The 22500-nt window shown below is 37.8% G+C and overlaps 2 protein-coding genes across 5 annotated transcripts in view; one reads left to right on the forward strand and one right to left on the reverse strand.

Annotated features, from left to right (window-relative positions):
* The window catches only part of LOC137984998 (uncharacterized), a 52294-nt gene extending 40059 nt beyond the window's left edge, over positions 1 to 12235 (forward strand). For all 4 annotated transcript variants that reach the window (XM_068832385.1, XM_068832386.1, XM_068832387.1 and 1 more), the window contains 8 exons: positions 1 to 1153; positions 2081 to 2439; positions 3171 to 3691; positions 5449 to 5638; positions 6315 to 6578; positions 7531 to 7759; positions 8502 to 8546; positions 9566 to 12235. The exon at positions 1 to 1153 is cut by the window's left edge and continues 104 nt beyond it. In XM_068832385.1, coding sequence (XP_068688486.1) covers positions 1 to 1153; positions 2081 to 2439; positions 3171 to 3691; positions 5449 to 5638; positions 6315 to 6578; positions 7531 to 7759; positions 8502 to 8546; positions 9566 to 9840 — 3036 coding nt within the window. In that variant the 3' untranslated portion in view covers positions 9841 to 12235. The remainder of the gene's footprint in view (positions 1154 to 2080; positions 2440 to 3170; positions 3692 to 5448; positions 5639 to 6314; positions 6579 to 7530; positions 7760 to 8501; positions 8547 to 9565) is intronic.
* A 147-nt stretch (positions 12236 to 12382) lies between these two features.
* LOC137985001 (deoxyribodipyrimidine photo-lyase-like) lies at positions 12383 to 19669 on the reverse strand. Its single transcript, XM_068832391.1, has 8 exons — positions 19304 to 19669; positions 17860 to 18005; positions 17190 to 17372; positions 16561 to 16716; positions 14944 to 15139; positions 14419 to 14696; positions 13468 to 13627; positions 12383 to 12715 (listed from the first exon to the last, which is right to left on the reverse strand). The coding sequence occupies exons 1-8, from the start codon at positions 19521 to 19523 to the stop codon at positions 12519 to 12521; spliced, it is 1536 nt and encodes a 511-aa protein (XP_068688492.1). The 5' UTR covers positions 19524 to 19669; the 3' UTR covers positions 12383 to 12518.
* Between the last annotated feature and the right edge of the window lie 2831 nt (positions 19670 to 22500).

Consider the following 22500-nt stretch of genomic DNA (forward strand, 5'->3'; position numbering starts at 1 on the left):
AAAGTCACATTGGATCTTACAGGATATGAGCCCATTACACCAGAAGATTTTCCAGGAATCTGGAGCATTCATGGAATCAATGATCTTCGATTATTTTCAAACTATGTGAAGGAAATCCCGAGTGGATTCTGTGGACTAAAACAACTGAGGACACTTTTCATGAGTTGTAGTCCCATAAAACCAGATAATGGCCTTTTAAGATTGCCAGAACTGTTTGGTAACTTTTCACACCTTGAAGAACTGCATTTAGCTGGGAACCATTTTGAAGCCTTCCCTTTGCCAATTTGTCGGCTTTGTAAAGTCAAGAAACTTTACATGGATAATTGCACACTGACAAAGATTCCACAAGAAATACAGAATTTGTCAAGTCTTGTTGTGGTGGATTTTAGTTACAATAACCTTGGTAACACTGGTAGTTTTCCTGATGAATTTTTTAATCTTCCAAATTTGAAAGACTTGTACCTTATTGGTTGCCAGTTAATGGAGTTACCACCTGCAGTAGGAAATCTGAAGAGCTTGGAAGGTCTCAGACTTGGAAAGAACAATCTATCAAAGCTTCCGGAAGAGTTATACAACCTGACCAATCTCAGGAAACTCAGCGCTGAAAGGAATCAGATATCAGAGTTGTCTCCAAGGCTTGGACAACTTTGCAACTTAAAACTTCTCTTGATTATGGAGAACACACTGATAACCTTGCCGGATGAGATTAAGAATTTAGAAAGCTGCAAGCACATTAACGTGTTTGACAACAAACTCACCTGCATTCCTCGTTCCATTATTGAGATGCCTGTTCTTGACTCCTTAATAGTTGATGGAAACAGTAATTTAAGAAGACCACCCATTGATGTTTGCAAACGTGGATTGAGCAGTATCAGAGGTTATTTTGAGTCACTAGAGGCTGTTGACACACAGGCAGTTCATTCACAGCGTCTCAAAGTCATGTTACTGGGAGAAGCTGGTGCTGGAAAATCAAGTCTTGCATACGCCCTTGTGAATGCAACAGCGCTCACATTTCCAGACGGCCAAGCACATAGTACTGTGGGTGTTGATTTCTACACTTGGCGTCCAGTTCCTGATGGGATAGAGTTTCATATTGCTGATTTTGCTGGTCAGCGACGTTATCAACTCACTCATCCATTTTTTCTTTCTTCAGGTACTGTTATTATACATGTATATAGCATAACTACTGTAATAATACAGTATTCCTCAATAATACATCAAAATCGCAAGGTCTTCAGAATTTTTATCGATAGGAGGTTGAAGATGACCTAAAAAAATATATCTTTTTTCAAGTTTCCAGTTCCGTGACATGGTTCGTTTTGAAAATACAGCATTTTGAATTTCTGAATTGTCACCTTGTGTAACACCATCATTATTTTAGTGAAAAAAAAGTCTATCCCTACGATTCTCAACATTTAAAGCCTTTCAAGTACATTAGATGTGTGCATGCACACTCATTTTATCTCATGAGAGGTCTAAAAGTAAGCTCTTTCATCGCAAAGTGAACTCCAGATGTTTTCATTAATTTCTGGCCGCCATATTGGTGTACCACAGCTGTACACCAACACAGCGATTCCATACAATTTAAACTGTAAAGTTGTGTGAAACACTTCGACAAATGATGAACCGCAGAGCCCTCAGAACTGGAGAGGTGGTTTATAAATTTAATTTGTTTCCTACAACATTCCTTGTTCTTGGCCTATTTTATTGAACGGTTTGGAGTTTATTTGTTTGTAGCGTGACAGTAAAAACAATCTATTCACTGTGAAAGTGAAGTTCTGAGATTTTTCACGGGTATCACCTGGCCCAAATAATTCCCGTCTTGTTTTTTTAAGAGGGAATCAGTGTACACATAAAAAAGTCTTTTGTAGCAGGACTAGAACCAAACACACCCCATGCAAGGATTACCTCTGGGATTTTAACCCAGCTAGCTACCACAATTTTTTTTCTTTTTTTTTTTTGGGGGGGGGGGGGGGGGCGAGTGCATGCCAGTTTTCCCTTCCTGCTTCCCTTTAATTGAAGTGCTTCAAATATTACAGCTGATTACTAACTGTCATTCTGTGTTGGCATAATCTTTTAGAGGCACTGCATATCTTGGTCGTGGATCTTTTCAACTACGATTCAACTAAAAGCTGTTTTTGCAGAACTATTGGTGATTGGCTAGATTTGGTTACATTTCGTGTGTTGAAGCCACGAGTCATGATAGTCCCAACTCATTTGGATGAATTTGAAACGAGTGATGAATGCCTCGTCAAAAGTCGGTGTGATGATATCGTTAAACGTGTGATGCATTACTGCAAAGGGCAGAGCACATTGATTGACCGTGAAATCTTAGAAAAGAAGAAGAAAGGATTGAAAAATGCTGTACAGGGAGGCAGTGATCCTGAGTGGAAGAAAAATAATCCCCCAATCATCTCTTCAGGTTTATCCAAACGACCGGTGAGTCACATTTGTCTGGCTGATTGAGTTTGTATGATAATTATGCAGATTGAAGAGCGTCTGTTAGTAAACCATATCAAAGGCCAAATTGGAAAATACTCATTTGAGATCAATGTGATTCTTCATAATGTAGGAAAGCCAAACTTAGTATTATCTTGCCTTATCATTCAGTCAAAAATCAATACAGTCGAACCTCAATTATCTGGATTTCTCGATTATCTGGACTTGTTCTCTGGTCCCAACTTTGCCATGAATATTTATAAATTAGTCATGATCAAGATCCGTAGCCATATTCTTTTTAAAACTACAGAGTTGAAAAGTGAAGTAAAGGCGAGTTTGTTTCACTTTCAAAAAGCAAAATAAAGCAGCACTCGCACGTGTCGTAACTTACATGTAAGCAGAACTTTCAAATGAGTTCTGATTGGCTTAGAGTTGCTTTGTTACTAAATGTTGCTTTCTTAATGTAATCAGTTTCTGTTCTCAATTATCCAGACTATTTCGTCTAGTCCAAACAAGTCCGGATAATCGAGGTGCGACTGTATTAGAATTTGTTCCCCATATTACACCCAAATATCTTATCAAGAAAACTTAAGTTATGCAAAGCATTTGAGACATGAAATGTATTGAAACAATAATAATTAGTACATGGATTGGTTGCACTAAGGCTTTTATTAAGATCTTTAGTAATATTTACTGTATTTTATTGCACAAATTAATTTTGTTTAATTTAGGATCAATTATCGGATAATGAGAGTTACATTGCAATGGTTCCAGTCAGTAGTATTGGGGAACTCACTGGAATGAAAGAGCTACAAGATGAGATCATCCGTGTCGCAAATGACTCCCAACTGTTTCCCTCTGTTGGCATAGATTTACCAGAGGATTGGATTACACTTGAGAAAGCATTGAAGAATCTAAGAGTGAAGAATCAAGTTCACTGTATGTCTTTCAATGATTTTGAAAGCTTTACAAAAGAACATACTAGTCTTTCTCCCTTGGGAACGAGGTCTGCCCTCTCATACTTGGATTCAATTGGAGAATTGAGATATTACAAGAGCATTCCATCTGACTATGATGTCTTCATTGACCTGAAGTGGTTGGCAAAGTTGGTCAAGTGCTTGTTTCGTCATGATTTGGAGGCAACACTGAAATTTGATGAAGTGTATTTCAAGTATAATGTCATTGGGGGTAATTTTGAAAACCTCAAGACAAAACTACTAAAAGAAGCATTGTTGTCTGAGTCTCTTTTGAGGTAATGTATTAAGAAATGATAAGGCTCCAGTTCCCATGATAATGACGTGAGAAGGGTGGGAAACTAGTTTGTGGTTTGGCAATGAGAAAAAGGACAACAGACTGAAAATTAGAGTTCTAGGCAGGATTCAATCCTATGACCTCTGAAACACCGATTGGATGCTCTACCCATTGAACTACTACAATGCCCAGACAGCTGTGTCTCGCTGGTCTGCGGTAGATGACATTTAAAGTGAAAGTGAAAGAAACAGGGAATTAAGAATCTTGACAAAAATAATATTTTGCAAGTCACTTTGTGTGTAAGAAATCACCCTGTAGTGAGCCAGGCTACGACAGTGACAATGATATTTAAAGTAAAGTCTCCGCTTACGAGCCAGAAGGCTCATCAGGCCGGCGCTTATCTCCGGTTTGTGTAGCATGAAGCGACTAGGAGTATTTGTACTCCCCCCTGGATGGGATGCTAGTCCATCGCAGGGTTACCCCCAGCATTACACCGGTACCCATTTATACACCTGGGTGGAGAGAGGCACCGTGAGAGTAAAGTGTCTTGCCCAAGAACACAACACAATGTCCCCTGCCAGGCCCCGAACCCGGACCGCTCGATCCTGAGTCGAGCGCACTAACCATGAGGCCACCGTGCCTCCCCCGACAATGATATTTAACAATGCATTATTATTCCCTTGCTTAATCATCTTGGTTATGTATAGGAAATTGCATGACCACAAGTGCATTTTGTGATTTATATATAGGCATGAGAAGTTTCAAAACATCACAAGTGATCATAAATCACAAAATGCACAAGCAAGTTCGTACAATTTATACTCAACAAAATTGCTCCATCCCTGTGTTTCCATAGCAACTTCTGTATTGCAATCTATAACCTATTCATGAATTTGCCATCAACCAATCAGAAACGTGATATTCTGTTGAATATATCATGCTGGTCATTTTGTTCCTTAGGTTAATTTGCAACCAAACTAGGTCATTTTGTTTCAACCTACAATAGGTCAATTTGGGGCAGGTACATTGTACAAAACCCAGGTCACAGGTCATTGTTTTACCTATACAGATCATCCTAAACATTCATTAAAGCTAACCTTAAGCCCAATTAGGCCTAAACAAACGTTTTTCGGCCTATTGTTAGCATGTGTAAATGGTGAGGGTTGCTTCTGTATTGGTAAAACAATGACCTGTGCCCTGTGTTTTGTACCTGCTCCAAACTGACTTAAGTTGAAACCACGTGATCTAAGTTAAAACACGTTGACCTAGGTAAATTGAAACAGAATGACCAAGTTTGGTTCCCAAGGAACAAAATTATCTGCAACATATAATAAATTAAGTTATGATTACTGCAATAAGGCTAGTGAGACTAATTTCAAAGTTTGTCTGTGACGATTCAACTGTGATGGGCAGCTGTACTTGGATTTCAGTGTTAGTGTGGATGTATTCTTTGATTGCACTCACGGTTTGACCTTGTTGAGCTGTCATGGCAATTAGCTGCAACAAAAATGTTTTTGCCAAAACAATAGAAAAACGCAAGTCACGTTTTGCATATTTTAATTAACATGCAAAACTTGAGCTGCATTTTTCTTTCTGCATTGTTCTTTCCACCAACATGGGTGCTGTGATGTCAGGTGGGATCAAAGAATATCAGGTTTTCCATAATAAACATGTAGATAAAAGTATTCAGTTTACAAGTTTTTGATTTAGTGTTTAGTGTACCCTGCATTTTTGTTTGTTTGTTTGTTTGCATATTAGGTGTCTGTGGCATGAAATGAATCTTGATGATGATATGTTCCCACAAATGGTAGAACTGCTGCATCACCTCGGCCTTGCATGCCCAATGCCCCCTGATGGTTCAGATGAGCGGAGTCTTTTAGTTCCATGGTTCTTGAGAGAATATCCTGAGGCAGTAGACCCCATGCCAGACACCTTACCCGAAGATCAGGTATGTACAGATCGTTGGTGTACAAGTCATGTATATCTAGGGTCTGACTTGTGCAATAAACGTACATGTAGGCACAAGTATGCACAATCATTATTATTTTTTGTTTATTTAAACTCAATGGAAAGATGGTCTTTGGGTTACTGTGCTGGAGACAATTGTGACTCCACACACAATGTGGCACACATGACAACCCTACCACGCTCCACCACCTGGCTTCTGTCACACTGACAAGGCTGTCAGTACAATGCTACCAATTAATTTTTTTATTTCCGGCTGAAGGGGACATGTGGGAGTAAAAATGATGAGAAAAAACAGCGATGGTCCAAACTGGGTTAGATCTGCAATGACTTTCAACAATGAATATGTGCACCCTTGCACAATGCAGCATATGGCATAATTATAGCCCTAACTCTGAAACCACTTTTATACATTCTATAACGTGAATGAGATGGAAGAATCTCAAAGAGTACTCTGTCTGTTTCTAAGATAGTGCAAAGTTGTATTTTGAGGTGATGTTTTCATCAATGCCACCGTCATAGGTTTTAAAGTTCCTATTTAATGAAGGTCTACAAAAACAATTTCAGCCGAAAGTCAGGAGATTTGACAGCTGTTGGAACCATGACGTAGATTTAAGAACCCCCATCATTGTTATTGTCACTATTCACTCTACCTACAGGACGAGATTCATCTGCTGTTTATGATGGCTTACCTGCCTCCTGGTTTATTCAATCGTCTTCGAGTCCGTTGCTGTTCTCCACACTGTGACCACTACAATTGGAAGGATCATGTGATATTGTTAACGAATGACCACCGTGTACTAATCTGGAACGATAAACATCCTCCTGGAACAGAATCGAACTCACCTGCGATTCATATCAGAGGAAGAACGCCTAAGGGTTGTAGAGAAATACTATGGGAAGTTCTCCTCCATCTTGTGCAGGTGAGTACCAAATTAACAATCAAACAACTAAAACCTCTTCTTCCCTGAAATTGGTACTATGATCAAAAAATCACTTCCCTTTTTTCTTCAAATTTTGAAAGTGTGATTGCTCAACACCTGACTGGCAAAATTTTGAGCTTTGATTTTTGTCCAAATGCTGTTTATTTTGAGTGTAAGTTTTGGATTTCATGGTCTGCCATTACTCACGTTAAAAACTGACCGATTGGACCTCAGAGCGTGGGATCTAAGAAAAGTGACATCATTGACTCACTAACTTCAACGCAAGTTAAATACTCTGAAAGCCCAAAACTCTGCATATTTTATTCAGCTGTGTACACACACATTGCACTCTTAAACTATTTTCTCCTCGATCCAGGTCTCTCAAGATTTTAAAATTAGTAATGGCAGACCAAAAGAAAACAAATTTCAGTTAAAATAAACAGGTGATTCATTTTAATCAAGGCTTAAAACCAAAGAAAAATAAAAATTGACTTGTAACTGATGCGGTTATGCCTTCTGCTGACACGACAACAATCAAGACTGTTGCCGAAAGTGGAGCGTTTTCAAACCAACACCGTTCATCTGTCATGTAAACAGTGAAACCACATCAATTTCAATAGTGACTATTTTGGTGGGAAATGTGCATTGTTTGATTAAAAATGGTGAATTTAGCATGTAGTGCAGCACTTGCTTATACCATCACGGCTTTGATTTTCTGGCAAAAACGGTTCCGTGTAAACACTTCCAAATTGATGTTAATGCGGTTTCAAGGTTGTGAAATCGCATCGATGTGAAACTGCATTTGTATAAACGCAGCCTTAGATGAGGTAGGTAATTTACAGAATCTTTATCAGTGCATTTGATAAAAACCAATCACAGAATTGACTATCAAAAATGGCTTAAGTCACATTGCAGAATGTTCTTGAATATCGATTTCCTTCAACTACGACAGGAAACAGAAGCACTGTTGGCAGAATGGCAGAGACTGAATGTACAGCGTTTTTCATTATGCCCACCTTGTACGCAGAAAGGGAAACCAAGCCCTTGCCTATTTCCATGCAACTGGATGAGTACTAATTCAGCGAGCAAGGGTCTTTCCACACAGACAAAGATTTGCAAGAAGGGCAGCATGTTTTTGAGAGGAGAAAAGTTTGACATCAACCTTATCTATCCCCCTCCTGGTGAGTTGCCAAATAATAACAGAATCAAGTACTTGCATGCTCTTCCTCAGTCTGGATATCAGTATAAAAGATGAGTAAAGTGGACCAAACTCAATGGGTCAAGCATTTCAAACAATCAAGATTGCTTTCATAAACATGCAACTTCAAACTTAAGAACCAAGCTGATTGAAAAAAGCCAAAATTTGGCTTTAATCATATCGTAATTTAATGAAATGTGACCAAGTCCACTTTCGTGATTTTAGTTAAAAAGCACTGACTAAAAATTCTAACTTACTTTCTAAAGGCATGTTTGGTGAGATGAGTTTTCACTGTTACATCCATCCCTTTATTCAGAGAGATTAAGCTTTTGTGGCACGAGATCCTGCATATTTGGAAAAATTGTGTCAATTAAGGACCATACTTGACAATGAGTGCCTTTTTTTTTCAATAGAGACAAACTTAGGCTGGTAAATAGTACTTTTCTTATAAGCCAGTGCAGTTAATTCTGGATAAGCAGATAGTCCTATTTCCCATTGGACTTTGTCTGGGTCAATATTCCTTTAGAGAAAAGGAAAGAAGCAAAGTCATTTTTTTTTTCAACACAATACAAATGAGTAATAATGAGATTCATCTTCTATCAATTCCTCCTCACTTCCTGGATGAGTTTATTTCCCCCACTGACACTTCGGAACAAATTATTTCCTTGATTGTTAAATTTATGTTGTGTTATGAGATTACTAACGTTGTTGTTGTTGTGTTAAAGATGTCGTGAAGAGGGTGTTAGATGCTCCTTCACGTTGTGAGCCAGGTACAGTTTTCGTTTGTAAAATGTACGTTTTAAAGAACATGCATATAATTTTTTTCAAAGAATTACCTATGTAGTTAAAACTAAAACAATCACCTTAGGCTCGGTGAATATCGGTTAACAAAAAACCTTGACTTCGTCTTTGTTTGTATTCACCAATATTCATTGTGTTGTTTAATGTGTTGAAGTATGAAGTATTTGAACACAAATTTACAAATTAAAAGCAGTTTGAACTTATAAGTTGGTAATGGAGAATACAATTGCAAACACTTAGTTCTTTAATTAAGGTGCTGAAATATATATAGAGTAGTGAAAGTAAAATTACAAGGTGAAAGCAATTTGAGTTCCCTTCTTTCCTTTACCATAGCGTTCAAGTTTGTCAAACAAAATATTGTGATTAACTGTATCGAATGCTTTTGAGAGATCAAGGAAAATACCAACAGCTATGTCACCACAATCCAAAGCAGAGGAAATCTTATCCTGCAAATCAATCAAATCAAGTGTAGTGGAGTGATTTTTTCTGAAGCCATACTGCTCATCACAAAGGACATTCAAATTAGACAGTTATTTAAACGGTTATAAATTGTTCTCTCAAAAAATTTGGAAAAACTAGGTCGAACCGAAAAAGGGCTATAGTTAGTGAATAGCAACTGGTCATTAGCTTTGAATAAAGGTATTACCCGTGTTATCTTCATTTGATCTAGTACAATGATTAATTGGATAGAAGAGCTCTCCCTTTTCTCCCTCCCATCTCAAAGAGAAAACCTGTCCAAGGCATAGTTGCAATACTCCAAGTTGCTTTGTGCTAAGAAAATTGGGATGAGCTCTAACTGTATGAGCCCCTTGGACTTGCATGCAACTCTTCCCTATCCCAAATAATTTATGGTGAGAAGGAAAAACAGATATTGCAAACCCCACCCTCCCCCAGCAATCCTGACAATGATGAAGTGGGCAGTCTCAGTGGTCACGACCTTTACTGTGCCCTTGAACAGCTCAACTCTAACAACCAATACTCTCTACAGTTTCAGAAGATGTTCCCGAAGCCCTCATTGCTGATGTTTCTCAGCAAATCACAAGGCAGTGGACCATAGTTGCTTCCTTCCTGGGAATTCCGAATGACCAGGTAGATGCTCTGGATGCAGACAACAATTCAGTTGCTGACAAAATCATTGCTATGTTGAATGCATGGAAACGTCAAGAGACGAACAAAGCTACAAGGAGCAACCTTGTGAAAGCTCTTGAGAAGGCTAACAGGAATGACGTTGCTGAAAAAGTCAGGCTTTTCAAAGAACAGTAAATTTATTTAAACAGTTTTTTTGCTTGCTGCACAGTATGATTAATAAATATACAGTGTAAAGACTGAAATTACAATTTGCTTTTACCAGGAAGGGTTTTTCCTTCAAAGATTTTTAAGTGGCAAGTTTTAGCTGAAGCACCTCAAAGGTACTCTGAGAATGCCAGGTTATTGACAGTCGTGTAGAAAAAGAATTATTTTATGAAATTGCTTTTGTACATTTATTGAAAGAGTGATACTACAATAGAGTGCTATACTTTAAAATGGAGTAATTGACTTTAATAACCATAAAGATTACAAGATAGGACAAAAAGAAATTTTAAGACCAAAATGAAAGTTTTTCGGAAAAAAAGAAAGAAAAGAAAACTGTGTATTTGAAGTGCCCCCAGCTATCAAAAGAGGGATAAGTTTATCCAGTGGACAAGTCAGTGTCCAGGGTCCGCTTGTTTTAATCCAGGATTAGCGTAAACTTTTGTTTCATGTTTTCAACTTTTTGGTGAAAATTTCTTTTTCTTATTTTTATTTTTCAAGAATGACTTCTTCAAATGTAAAGTATTGCTGAATATCAGCGGTGAACAGCATTTGGGAGTAGAGAAATAAACTCCTTGGTTAATTTTTAATCTGGGATTAGCGTTAATTGGCTTTTGATCAACTGGGCCCAGAGCATAAAATATACTTCATGTTAAACTTTGGCCAAGGTATAAACACCCACCTTTTAACTAGATGTGCTTAGAGTGTGCATATTCAGAGTTGTAATTAATACTGAAATCTTTGCAGAGATTGAAACTGATGAATAGTGATTTGTCCACTGGATAAAGTTATCTGGCCTTTGAATAACTGAGACCAAATTTTAGTGTAAAATTCCAAGTCAGTTTAAGTAGATTTCTTATACATTAATTAATTTGTGAAAGGGATTTAAAGGATAGAAATATTTACAAAAGAAATAAATTTTATAATTTTAAGCCAGTGTGATTGTTTTCTCATTATTTTATTTCTGGTTCCACAGTTGAGCAAATGTAACTCAATGAGTAAAGCATCTGACTATGCTAAAGAGTTTGTTGGTTTGTACAGTCATGTACTATCGATCTCAGACGTCCGTGGACAAGGGCCTTTTTTCAGCCCACTTCATGGACCGTAGATTTCAGTTGAAAAAGTCTGATCATGTGATAACAATTTTGTGTGGCTCTGTGGTTTCGAAAATGCCAACCATATGCCGCTAGTCCTTCGTTCTTCCCACGGCCAAGAAAAGAAAAAAACCTGAAGAAAAGTTTCCACCTGATTCTTATTTCCTTGAACAAGGCTTTTCCTGGGTTACCCATAATAGCTTCGGCCACTGTTACTCGCCGTCAACATTGTTTCGCACTTTTCTCTTTGGGGGCAACAACACTAAACAGCGTCATGAGATTGGTATTTTCCAAACCGCAGGGCCACAAGAAATGTTATCACATGATCAGAATTTTTTAACCGCAGACTGAAATTAACGATCCGTGAAGTGGGCTGGAAAAAAGCCCTTGTCCACGGATGTTTGAGATCGATAGTATCCTGCCCAGTCCAGGTGCCCACTTCTCTAAGTCCTGAAAACCTCTCGGGCCCGAAAAGCCATTTGTGAAAGTGCCAACTGCTTGTTTTGGAAAGCCGATCTTTTAACATGTTTTCAAGGTAACAAAAATAAAAATGACTGTGAAGTTTGACAACTGAAATCCTCTCGGTTCTTGAGATACAAAAGGAATTGTTATATACCTAGACTTTCGCTCAACAAAACGAGCACTGTGATTGGTTGATTCTTGGTCACGTGGCCCTGATCAAATTCAAATGTATCCCAACCGGGATACAATTCCGCAGTTGTTGCCCGCTCCAGATGTTTTGCTGCGATTGTTGCAGGAAAAATCTAAATATATAACAAAGCACTTAACGTCTGGTCCCTTGGGAAACTAATTAGTTTTGTTTTCCCTCAAGTCTGTCGCGGGAAACATGAGGACTCTCGGGAAAACAAAACTAACTGTTTCCCTCAGGACCATACATTAAGTGTATATTGTTAAAAACCGAAAGTGACCCATAAAGTTTCGGGACTTTCAATAAACGTGCCCCAGGACTTTGATTTTTCAGTTGTCCCTTCACCTGTTGCCAAGCAATATCTTCTTTCCCATAGGCACATTACGCCATGTGATATCAATAGTTGCATTGACCTTTGTTATTTTACGCATTCTGTCATAAGATCACCAATTGCACAGTTTGACATACAGAAGAGTGAACCATCATTTCAGGGATTAATATGGATGCACTTCAGAAGGCAAGATTTCCAAGAATCTCACAATGTGGTGCAGTATACCAATACCAGAGAAATGTGCAGCATACCTTGTACCAGCTTTGAAAAGTTAAACTCCTGTTTATCAAAAAGGTTTTTGAAATTTTTATTTAATGAATTCTCAATTCTCTTTGGTATTTCCCTCTAATTGCCGCAGAGAGGATTGGAGATTGTGTAAGGCTAAACACAGGTAATGAGCAAAAGTTTCTTTTCACTTCAAGACCAAAGAACACACATAGATTCAAGTCCTCTTCTTTAATTTGCTAATTACACTGCAGCATTCAGGTTGAACTGTAATAAAACAACTTGCTTTGATAAAATAACTATGAGTGAAATCTAAAATGTTAAAACACAACAGAATCCTACACTTTGTCAGTTATTTGGCCTTTCTCTTCTTCTTTAGAGGGCCATCAACTTTGGCTTCTTTCGACGTGCTTGCTCCATATTTCCTCACAAACTCTCCAACATCAAACTTTCTTTTGCAGCCATTGTAGTTCATGTAACGAATTTTTCCAAACACTGGCCTTTCAGCCCATCCTTGATCATGAATTCCACAAATTGACCACATACATCCTGCACGTATTAAAACCAAGCACACAATCTTGTTAGTTCCCTTAATTTTAAGTAAATGGCAATTTACATCTCTCCAATGTAAGTTAGAGTAAACTCTTGGGTTTTACTCAAATGCCAGACAGTTTTACTTTTCAGTGGGGGCCAAACCCTTTCTCTCCTTAGAAAGACACTGGACAGGTATATTTTGCTCTACCTAACACCAGCTGATTTTACAGTCAACAGGGTCAGCCCAGGGGGGTGGGGGGAGGGAAAAGGATTGATGAAATTTGCAGTAAGAGCATTTCAGACATTTTCGATTATTGGTCATCAACTTATGCAAAACAGGTTCACAAGGATTGTTTTCCAAGTACTTAGAGTAAGTCGTTGAGTGTATTTTGTTGTAAAGCACTTTTTACAGTAGAGTGCTTGTACATGTATTTAGCATTCCTGTACGCCACCGCCCTTTTTTTTTCCTTTCAACAGTTCACTTGGTGAGACAGGTACACTGTATCTGGATGGGGCTCATTGCCAGTTTGGAGGGGTATTTGCCTTCAGTGGAGAAAGGGTGCCACTAATCTATCTCTGGGGCTGACTGACTACAAAGAAGGTCCCCAGAGGCACAAGTCCCTGGATCAGAGTTTATGGTTGGGCTGGAAGAATTTGCTATCTGTGAGGGGAGGGGGAAGTTACCTCTGTGATACCCCCTGCATACCCTTGACAACCACTTTAGTTAATGTAGGATAAATGGTTTTATTTTTGATATCATGTCTTACCAACATAGCCATTAGGATCAGTGCCATCCAATGAGTATTTGTCATTGAGATAGAGAGATATCTCAAGACCTTCTTCAGGTGATGTGGTCCACTCAAGAATTTTCTTTGCCCAGTACATCCTTAAGAAACCGTGCATTTTGCCTTCATTTACCAATTGAAGCTTCCATGGAAAAAAAAAGAAAAAATTAGCAGAATATAGACAAGTTTCCATTGATATTAATGTGTACATTTTACTTCATTAACATACAAACTTACAGAAGGCATCAAGCCATTTTAAGTAGTGTGAGATGTTAGCTATCAAAAACTAAGAAATTTTCCAGGGACAAAAGTGCTAATGAGCCTACACATTATTGGTAGAATTTTAAAATTTTAAAGCAATCTTGGTACATCTGGTACATCTGGCTAAAATTTCAGAGAAAAATGATTATGCAATGAACTGATTTCTAGGCTAGGCAATTACAAAGATCACTAAGCAGTTCATGCCAAAGACACAAACTTGTAAACAAACCCCTGTTTTCTTACTTTTTGTATATCATCCAGGGAGAGGACGAAAGGGCCAACATGCAGGGCAGGTCATATGCAGGAGTTTAACAGTGTGCGCCATGGTAGATGTCTTAGGTAAATAGCCCCATGAGAAGACGTGGTTACTAGTAAAACACTAAACACAGAAAGATTCAAGAAAATAAAAGGGAATGGAGAAACATTGGCTTTGAGGCTGACTAGTGACATGCTGATCATTTTCAAGTTCCCTTAAAAATCACAACAAGCCTCTGATAGCTTCCCAAGACAAACCTTCACTGAAGTTAACCCCTATCCAGTGGGGTTAGTTTTTGGATGGGTAACCTCAAAATGTATGACTTTCTGTCAGAAACAGAGGACCGAAGATTTTATTTTAACGCTAAAAAAACTAAGCAAGGTGCAGATTTTGTAAGCCTGCTTTTATAAAAATACCTGAGCTGCATTCCATAAGTCATCATGGCTCTGTCCATTCTCAAGCTGTTCTCTGGTGTACAGATATTCTCGTTTGTCTGCTGCATGATCCTTCAAGGTTTTCTTTGCCCAGTTGTATGCTCCCTCTATAGAATCATAATGCTCTTGATTGTAAAAGCAAAAGTTGTCAGCCAATTCCCTTCTCACCACAGCCTCTTCAACAAATGCTTCAACAGACTCTTTAGCCCTGCTGCGGAATTCTCGTACTCTGAGTATTGCTCTTTGAACACTTATCTGACCTAAACAAGAGGAAATCACAATAATTAATAATCACAATCAAAAAATGATAATGTACCTTGGAAAAAATAGCAAGAATAAAATAATACTTCTCTTGACCCAAACTCCAAATGTGCCAAGTTCATTTTGGCAAAACTTGGACGAGTACAACTCTAAGCATTTCGGACAAACTCTACCAACATAGTCGGTCACTAGATCTAGAGTACTGACCAGGTTACTGGCCACACTACCATCAATTACCACCATTACCTGCATGAAACCATGGTGACAAGTCACTCAATGCTTTTTTAGTGGGATTGTTTCTGTCCAGAGCGAAATACTTGAGTCTGTCCTCGCAAAACGACTCTAACATTTCCAGCCCTGCCTTGGTTCCCCCTTCAGCCCAGGCAACTTCTTTCACATTACGGTCAACCTCAATGAATTGATCCACTGCCGTCCAGTCTGTCTATCTCACAGAAAGATTCAGAGCAATAGTCTCAGAATTAAAGTTGTAAGTTGTAAAAATTAATATTAAAATAAAGGAGATGGGAAATGTAAATCCCAATAAATAAATAAAAGTTATTGAGGCCAAACAATCTCTTTCCAACTTGTGATTTACAGGCTGAAATATCTAGACAAGAAATTAGCAACAAAAATAGATACAAAATGCTCGATGAGATAGGACAAACAATTAAGCAAAATATCTATTATGTAAGCCTTAGGAACAATGTTAAGCAGTGTCAGTTATGAAAATCCAGTTGTTCAAAGACCGGATAAGTTTATCCCGGGGATTAGTCACTATCCAGAGTATGAAATATACTGGTACTTCATGTTAAACGTTGGCTGAACTTTTTGTACACGCCTGCATGATTACATATACCAACCACCTGCTGATGTAATTACAAAGGCAACTCTTTCCCTAAGTTATTTTAAGACCATGAATTTGATCTAGAAAGAGATGGAACTCACAATCAACTGAGCTACTAAGCAATGAGGCTGTTGCATGCAATCAATGTTTCAAGATACTCAAAGTAGTGAAATGAATTAACAGGGATCGCGTTAACGCAGAAATCGTGCATTTTTACGCAAATAAAATCCAAAAAATGCATCATTGAAATTTTAATGCGTCCCAGGACGCAAGGCACTGACTTAAATAACTCTCACAACTTGCTTTGATTTGTCAGTATATTCTGTTGTTTGTAAAACTGTTGGAGCGATCTGTGATCATAATTGAAGTTCTAAGAAATGGGGTTTAGAACATCTAAAAAGGTTAAAACTAAATTTTCGACCGCCTTCTGCGGTCTTCTTCAGAGGAATGTACTCTGCAAGTCACTTAATGCAAATATATAGCAAAAGACGTCACTGTTCGTTGCTCCTAAGGGAGGAAAACAGTGATGCGTAAACCCTTGAAAAGGGTGCTCTTTCATTAACAGAGTTCTTGTCCAGGAATGAATGTAACGGCTCTAGAAAAAGCCTTTGTCGGCTAGTCCTATGCATATGCGTCAATATTAATTCCAAGTTGGTTACTCTCATTTGGTTACATACTCTTTTTCTCGCAGAGGGTCACCAAGATTTTCTGACCCCCAAAAAATGCTTGGGACCCCAATTTGGCCGAACATGCGGGTCCCAGGACCCAGATTGAAAAATCCTAGTGCCATCCCTGATTAATTACTTAGTTTTAATTATTTTTTTGTACCTCAGTGGCAGGGCATTCAATCTAATAATCTGAAAGACATAAGTTTGACTCTGGCTAACAGTGTGCAGTTTTTTATTCTGTGTTAACCTGTCACTTCTGATAAATTTACATCAATTTTATTTAAGTGGCTGTAGATAATAAATATACAAAGTCTGAGCAGTTTACTTCCACAACATGAAAATGAAATTAACCTCAGCTCCTTTGCCTTCATAAGGATGCTTCACCACTGGTGGAAATTCGGTAAGGAACTCTCTTAACTGGTTATGAATTTTAGGTCGTATCGTTCTTGCTCCATATTCCAATTTTGGAGATGCTTGCCAACAAGGAACAATATTATGACTATCCACCTAAAAGGTGAAAAAATGTGCCTTTATTGAATTGTGTGAAGTGGAAAATAAATGAAACACAACAAAAGTTGTATAAAAGATGACTCAGAACCCAACAAAGGAGATTACAAATACAACAGCCATACAGTAATATTTGGGCACACTCACTAATATAAATACAATCCTGGATAATCTGCAGGTACCTAAAAGCTGTAGTTGAGTAGTATTCCGGTATGTCATTGAGATGACGCCATGATTACAACACATTTATAATAATATTATTACTTTAAAAGGTTTGAAAAACCTTCACAAAAGAAAGTTCAAACATAATCTACTAGTATAATGCTGTTATAAAGCATCACAATCATTATGTAAAAACACACCCATAATGGGAAATCAACTAAATGCCCTCATGTGAACAAATCTTAATAAATTTAACCCACAATGAAGTTATTTTTTCAAAGATTAAAAATAACCTTACATCAAGCACAAACCTGGCAAACTGGGACACTTTTTGGCAGCTCGGCAATAATGTCATTCAGCCATTTTATTGGTTTTCGCAGTGGCGTGAAATCAGTTATTATGCCACCGATATGGTTAGATTTCACAAATGCAGGGAGGACAACATGTGGATCCCCAAGAAGCAAGTGAAAATTAATATTCAGAGATGCCAACTCCTGACAATAAAATAAATTAACAGAAAATAATTTTAAACAAATATATAGATTTACAATTTTAAATGTTTTACTAGGATAGAGGGATATGTATTTCGTTTGCTAATGATGGTCAGAATGCAACTGCAGAGAAGCAGTTGGGCACTGAGAAAGCATAGCAAAGGCAACAGATCAGAAGTGATACCAGCGACACATTTTCCAATAATTATTATTGAGTCTGTCACTCATGCAAGGGTTTTGTCAAAGATAAGCAATACTGCTCATGCCAAGAGGACAGCCAGGACTTGAATGGAATACAGGTGACCATTTTATCCCTAGGGTTTTGAACTTTCCCTCTGACAAATTCACTAATACAGGCATGGTTTACTATATTTTTTTTAGTCTCAAGTAGTCATTATGGCCATGTCTGATACAGAAACATTTCATGTGGAACACTGCGTGAGTAACAAATTAAGCAAGGGTGTATAGTGGAAAACAATCAATGCCACACCTTTTCAACTTGCTGAAGGCCTTTGATCATAAAGCTGTACTGTCTAAATGTAGAATGAAGGTATTTGGATGGCAAGCAAAAACAAACCAAGAGAGGAACTTCTTGTTTCAGGGCCATTCTCTGTGCATACAGCAATGCCCAGTTGTCTGCAGTGAATGAGCAAGTACAACTAAATTTGATTATCAAAGGCAGGCTTTGTAAAAGTTTACCAAATGCAATTATGATATAACTGTGATCTGTTATAATTAACAACTATTCACCACAGTGTCAGTAGCTTAAGTGGTGGATATTATTTACTTCACCGCTAAGTTGTTTTAGTGTATACTGAAACAGACTGTGAGAAAATATAGCACGAAAAGATGATTTTAACTCATTTTATTCCTGCAAAGATTACAATATTTTCAGGCGCAAATCTTGCATGAGTTGCTCAGAGGTGAATAGCCAAGGACAATCAAACTTTGAGTAGCCAATGAGGGACCGGTTGCTTGTAGCCTGGTTGGCACTAACTGTAGGTTAAGAGGTATCGAACCCTACAGGTTTCCATGGTATTTCAACACTGGTTTACTGTTACAGTAGCACAAACCATGCCCTGATTGGCCCAGAGAGCGTGTTCCACGGTATCCACTGTTTTCGTATTTACATTGGACTAATAGATAACATCCCTTTGTTTTGAAGTCTTCTTTCAGAATTAGGATCTCTTTGCAGTTACACAAAATGTATATAGCTTAGTTTGACCTTATATGGTAAATTATTGCTCTAAGTGTTGCTAAACTAAAATTTTTTTCAAACAAACAACCTGACAACAGCCACTGATTCTTCCATTTCTTGCTATGTGCAATCGTTAATTTTTAATCAGGACCCCCTTAGGATATAAAGTTTTCCCAAAATGTGGTTAAGAGAGGCAACAAAAAATTTCAAGGCAGTCAAGTTACCCTTTGTATGTTATTTTGCAAAGGTTACCAACATTAACAACAAGGGAGTCCACATCACCCAGGGAGGGGGGGGACTCCCATATAAAAAGGGGAGGGATGCTCGTCAGAAATTTTACATGAAACCCCTAAAGGAGACCAATCTGGGCTTGGCCCAGGCTTTTTTTGACCCCTAAAAGAGACCATGTTGTAACACAGGGAAGTGAAGAATACAGTGACTTTTAATGATGGCAAAGAAATTATCATCTAATTCTTTCACCTATGTGGAGAAATATGAAAGTGTAAATATGCATACCCAGTTTAAATTTAATATTCCTTCCCTCCCAACCCTAAAGGAGACCTCTACGGCTACATATGATTGCGTTTTGCCCAGACCACCCTAAGTGAGACCAAAGTCCGAAATTTACACTGCTAAGCGCGACGACGAGCATCCCTCCCATTCTTAGGTAACAAAGCCACCCCCCCCCCCCCGCCCCCCTCGGGGACGTAACAAACAGTATGCTGTAGAAACTAACCTTGTACTCGCTGATCTCTCCACATCCAATAAGCAATTCCTTTGCAATCTTCTGAGATATCAGCACTCGAGGAAAGCAAGCGAACTCTTTTCTTGTTGAATTTAAAATCGGCCACTGAATCGCAAACTTCCAGTCGCTTACCCATGTACGATGCCATGACATCGTCGCATGTTTCAGAGACATCCTTCTTCCTTTGTTTTGTAGGAGGTTTGTTAGCCATTAGGAAATATCTCTGCCTATTGCAAACCAATTTATGGTGTGCAACACGACGAGAAAATGAAACGACAAAGACTGGCAAACGATGAATTTTGTGAAAGAAAGTGAATTACGTAATTCCCGGGACTTGCAAAACGTGAAGAGTCACATGCTGGGTGGACAACTATGTGATGGCTTGAAAACAAAGGAGACTTTTGTCTGATTGGCTGTTGAAAATTGTAGTATCCAGTGTTCCAACCGCGCGCTGAGATATAAACAAAGATGGCTTTCGAAGCGGTGATTTCAACCTGTGCTTCTATGATCGTTCTATGTAGCTTCTGCCAGTTGAAGGTGGTCATTTAAACTTTAAGTGACAGGGAAAGATTCTGCAAGGGGCATTTTAGTCGATGGAAAGTTTTCTTTCGTTACGCTTTTTGCAAGCAGCCCTTTTAGTCTGCTCGGGGAAGCAACGCCTCTGAATTTGCTTCCAGTCAGCTTTTATACTTTTTAGCTTTATTTCTCCATTTAAGTGAACAACAAATGCTCAAAGTGCGAAAAGACCCGAGCAAAGGCCAGATTCCATTGTTGGGAAGGGAGTACTATCTAACGTGGTTGCGAAATATATCCCTCGAGCTCGCAGGCTTCGATTTATCCAACTTGAATGCAGCGCTGGAAGGAAGTATGTCACTTCATTCACTTTCTTTCATTGATCGTTTAGAGTTATGAGATGTCCTCAGTCCTTTGAAAGAACATCTTATCTCAACAGATACGTCGACAGAAATTTAATACCAGCCGCTATTTTGTGTATGTGTCTGAGGCCAACCTGGTTCACTGCATTTATCTCATGTGCAAACACTCTCAAGATACACTACCTTAAAAATTTCAAGAAATTTCATTTAACGGAACCAAAACATTATTCTTTGATACATCAACTGATCATGAAGGCATGCTTGATAATATATGCTAAAATGAGTCAATAATGAAGTTCCAGTTTATTACTTTATTGGATAATTCTGTCCTTGATCTATGGTAACTCCATGAAGTCTAGCCATAGTAATTATTCATTGTTTTCATCATTTATGCTACCAGCGAGTTATTCAAAAGTGATTTTGATGTTCTTAGGAAATCTATACAATAGTGACGAATGATGTGGTCACTGCCATCACACTTGTAGGTTGTACTGAAATGAAATTTTCTGAATGAGTTCTCTTTGGGGAGGTAAAAATTTCACTAGACCATTTGTAGATGTAAAATTACACCCACATTAAATGTACAATTAAAATTGGGATGTCTGGAAATACATAAAGCAGGTCTTGTGTTCTGTGCAATGTTTAAAATTAAAAGGGCAATTAAAGGCAAAGCAGACTTTGTGATAGAATTGATGTGGGCAGTTCATGCTCATTCATATTCATTGCTCACTTTTGTGGTAAGTTACTATCTCACTGCAGAGAATAAAGTAAATTTATCTAAATCAGGATGAAAATGAACAAAATGTGCAGCCATTGATCTTAAATGTTTTTAGTCTATTAATTAACCCATTGACCCCTGGGGGTTCCCTATTGATGAGTAAAATACTAAGTATGGCCGGTTTTGGCCAGTTTAGGGGTGAAAGGGATTAATTATTAAATATAGTACATCAATAATATTACCGTATCAGTAATTGAGCCAGTATTTAATAACTAATATGTCCCAGTAAAATTTAATATTGATTCCAACAGTGTTAAGTAATTAATATACATTGATTTAGGATGATGGAACATCACACACCATTTTGTGTTCATTAATTTTATTTTTTACTTCATTCTTGGTGTATGGCAACTTATAGTAACTGCAAAAAACTTGCAGAAGAAATTGAAGAGAAGGTATACCTGAATATTATGGCTGTTTTGTGTGTCAAAAAATTTAATTGACCTGGTTTTTGTTTATTTTTGCTGCCATTCCTTGCACACAGTCACATGTCTCATAAAACTTGAATGTGCAGACAAATTAAGGTAAAATAATTCACTGTACAAAGTTTAAAGAATTGTTATATTTGTTTTATTTATTAAATGGGATTCCAAAAGCAGAAAGGAGCAAATAGTGACACACACACCCATGCAAGGCAGCCACACAAGGGAGTGAAAATTTTAAAATATACATTATTTACAAATATAATGTATAATTACTTATCATGTAAATCATCATGAACAAAATTATTATACTTTACAATAATTACTTGTCATGTAAATGTTACTATACAGTTTGTAAATATCTTTAAAATTTCAATTACTACAGTTTCCCTCAAATTTAAAGTAAGAAATTTATCAAATCGAAAAGTGCAGTGCAAAGTTGTGGTAAGCAGGCATTTGTATTTGTAAATATTACTACATTAACGAAACATTTTTTATGTAATTAAGTATAATTTTTAATAGCTGGGACTAATATTTATTGTAATACAAGCAAGAGTCTTATTTGCAGTACATAGCATTTAAGAATGCATTGCATCTGAATAATATGACCCAGAGTTGAATCAACGCACCACAAAGTGCCAAGTTTTGATGGAAATTAGGTTTACTTTCACAGGGCATTTTCGTGCGCCCTGCCACTTTTGAAGGAAAACTTTCAAAGCAGTTCGATTCTTCACAAATATGTGCTTTCCATACTAATGGCGATCGCTGGACGAAGACATATTTGCTGAGATTTGACCGAAAGTAACGTGAACACTGACGCTATTGTCTGATTTGGGGTAAGAAAATTTCACTTGCGCGTCAAATATACACGGTTGTAGTTCATATTTCAAGAGGAGAAAAGACAAAAAAATGTCCAGAAGGTATGAAAATCACACATTAACAATACAGAGACTTTTGATGTCTTAGTCCAGAGAAAATAACACTTGATGGTGGAAAAAACAAGCACTGTTTTGTCGACAAAGAAAAGCCCTTTGGTAAACGAAGAAGTCGAAACGTCGGGGTTCAGTATTCGCTGTGCCACTTTTACCGGGAATATCTCTAGTCAAACCTTAT

The sequence above is a fragment of the Montipora foliosa genome, chromosome 14 (genome assembly GCF_036669935.1).
Source record: "Montipora foliosa isolate CH-2021 chromosome 14, ASM3666993v2, whole genome shotgun sequence".
Lineage (NCBI taxonomy): Eukaryota > Metazoa > Cnidaria > Anthozoa > Scleractinia > Acroporidae > Montipora > Montipora foliosa.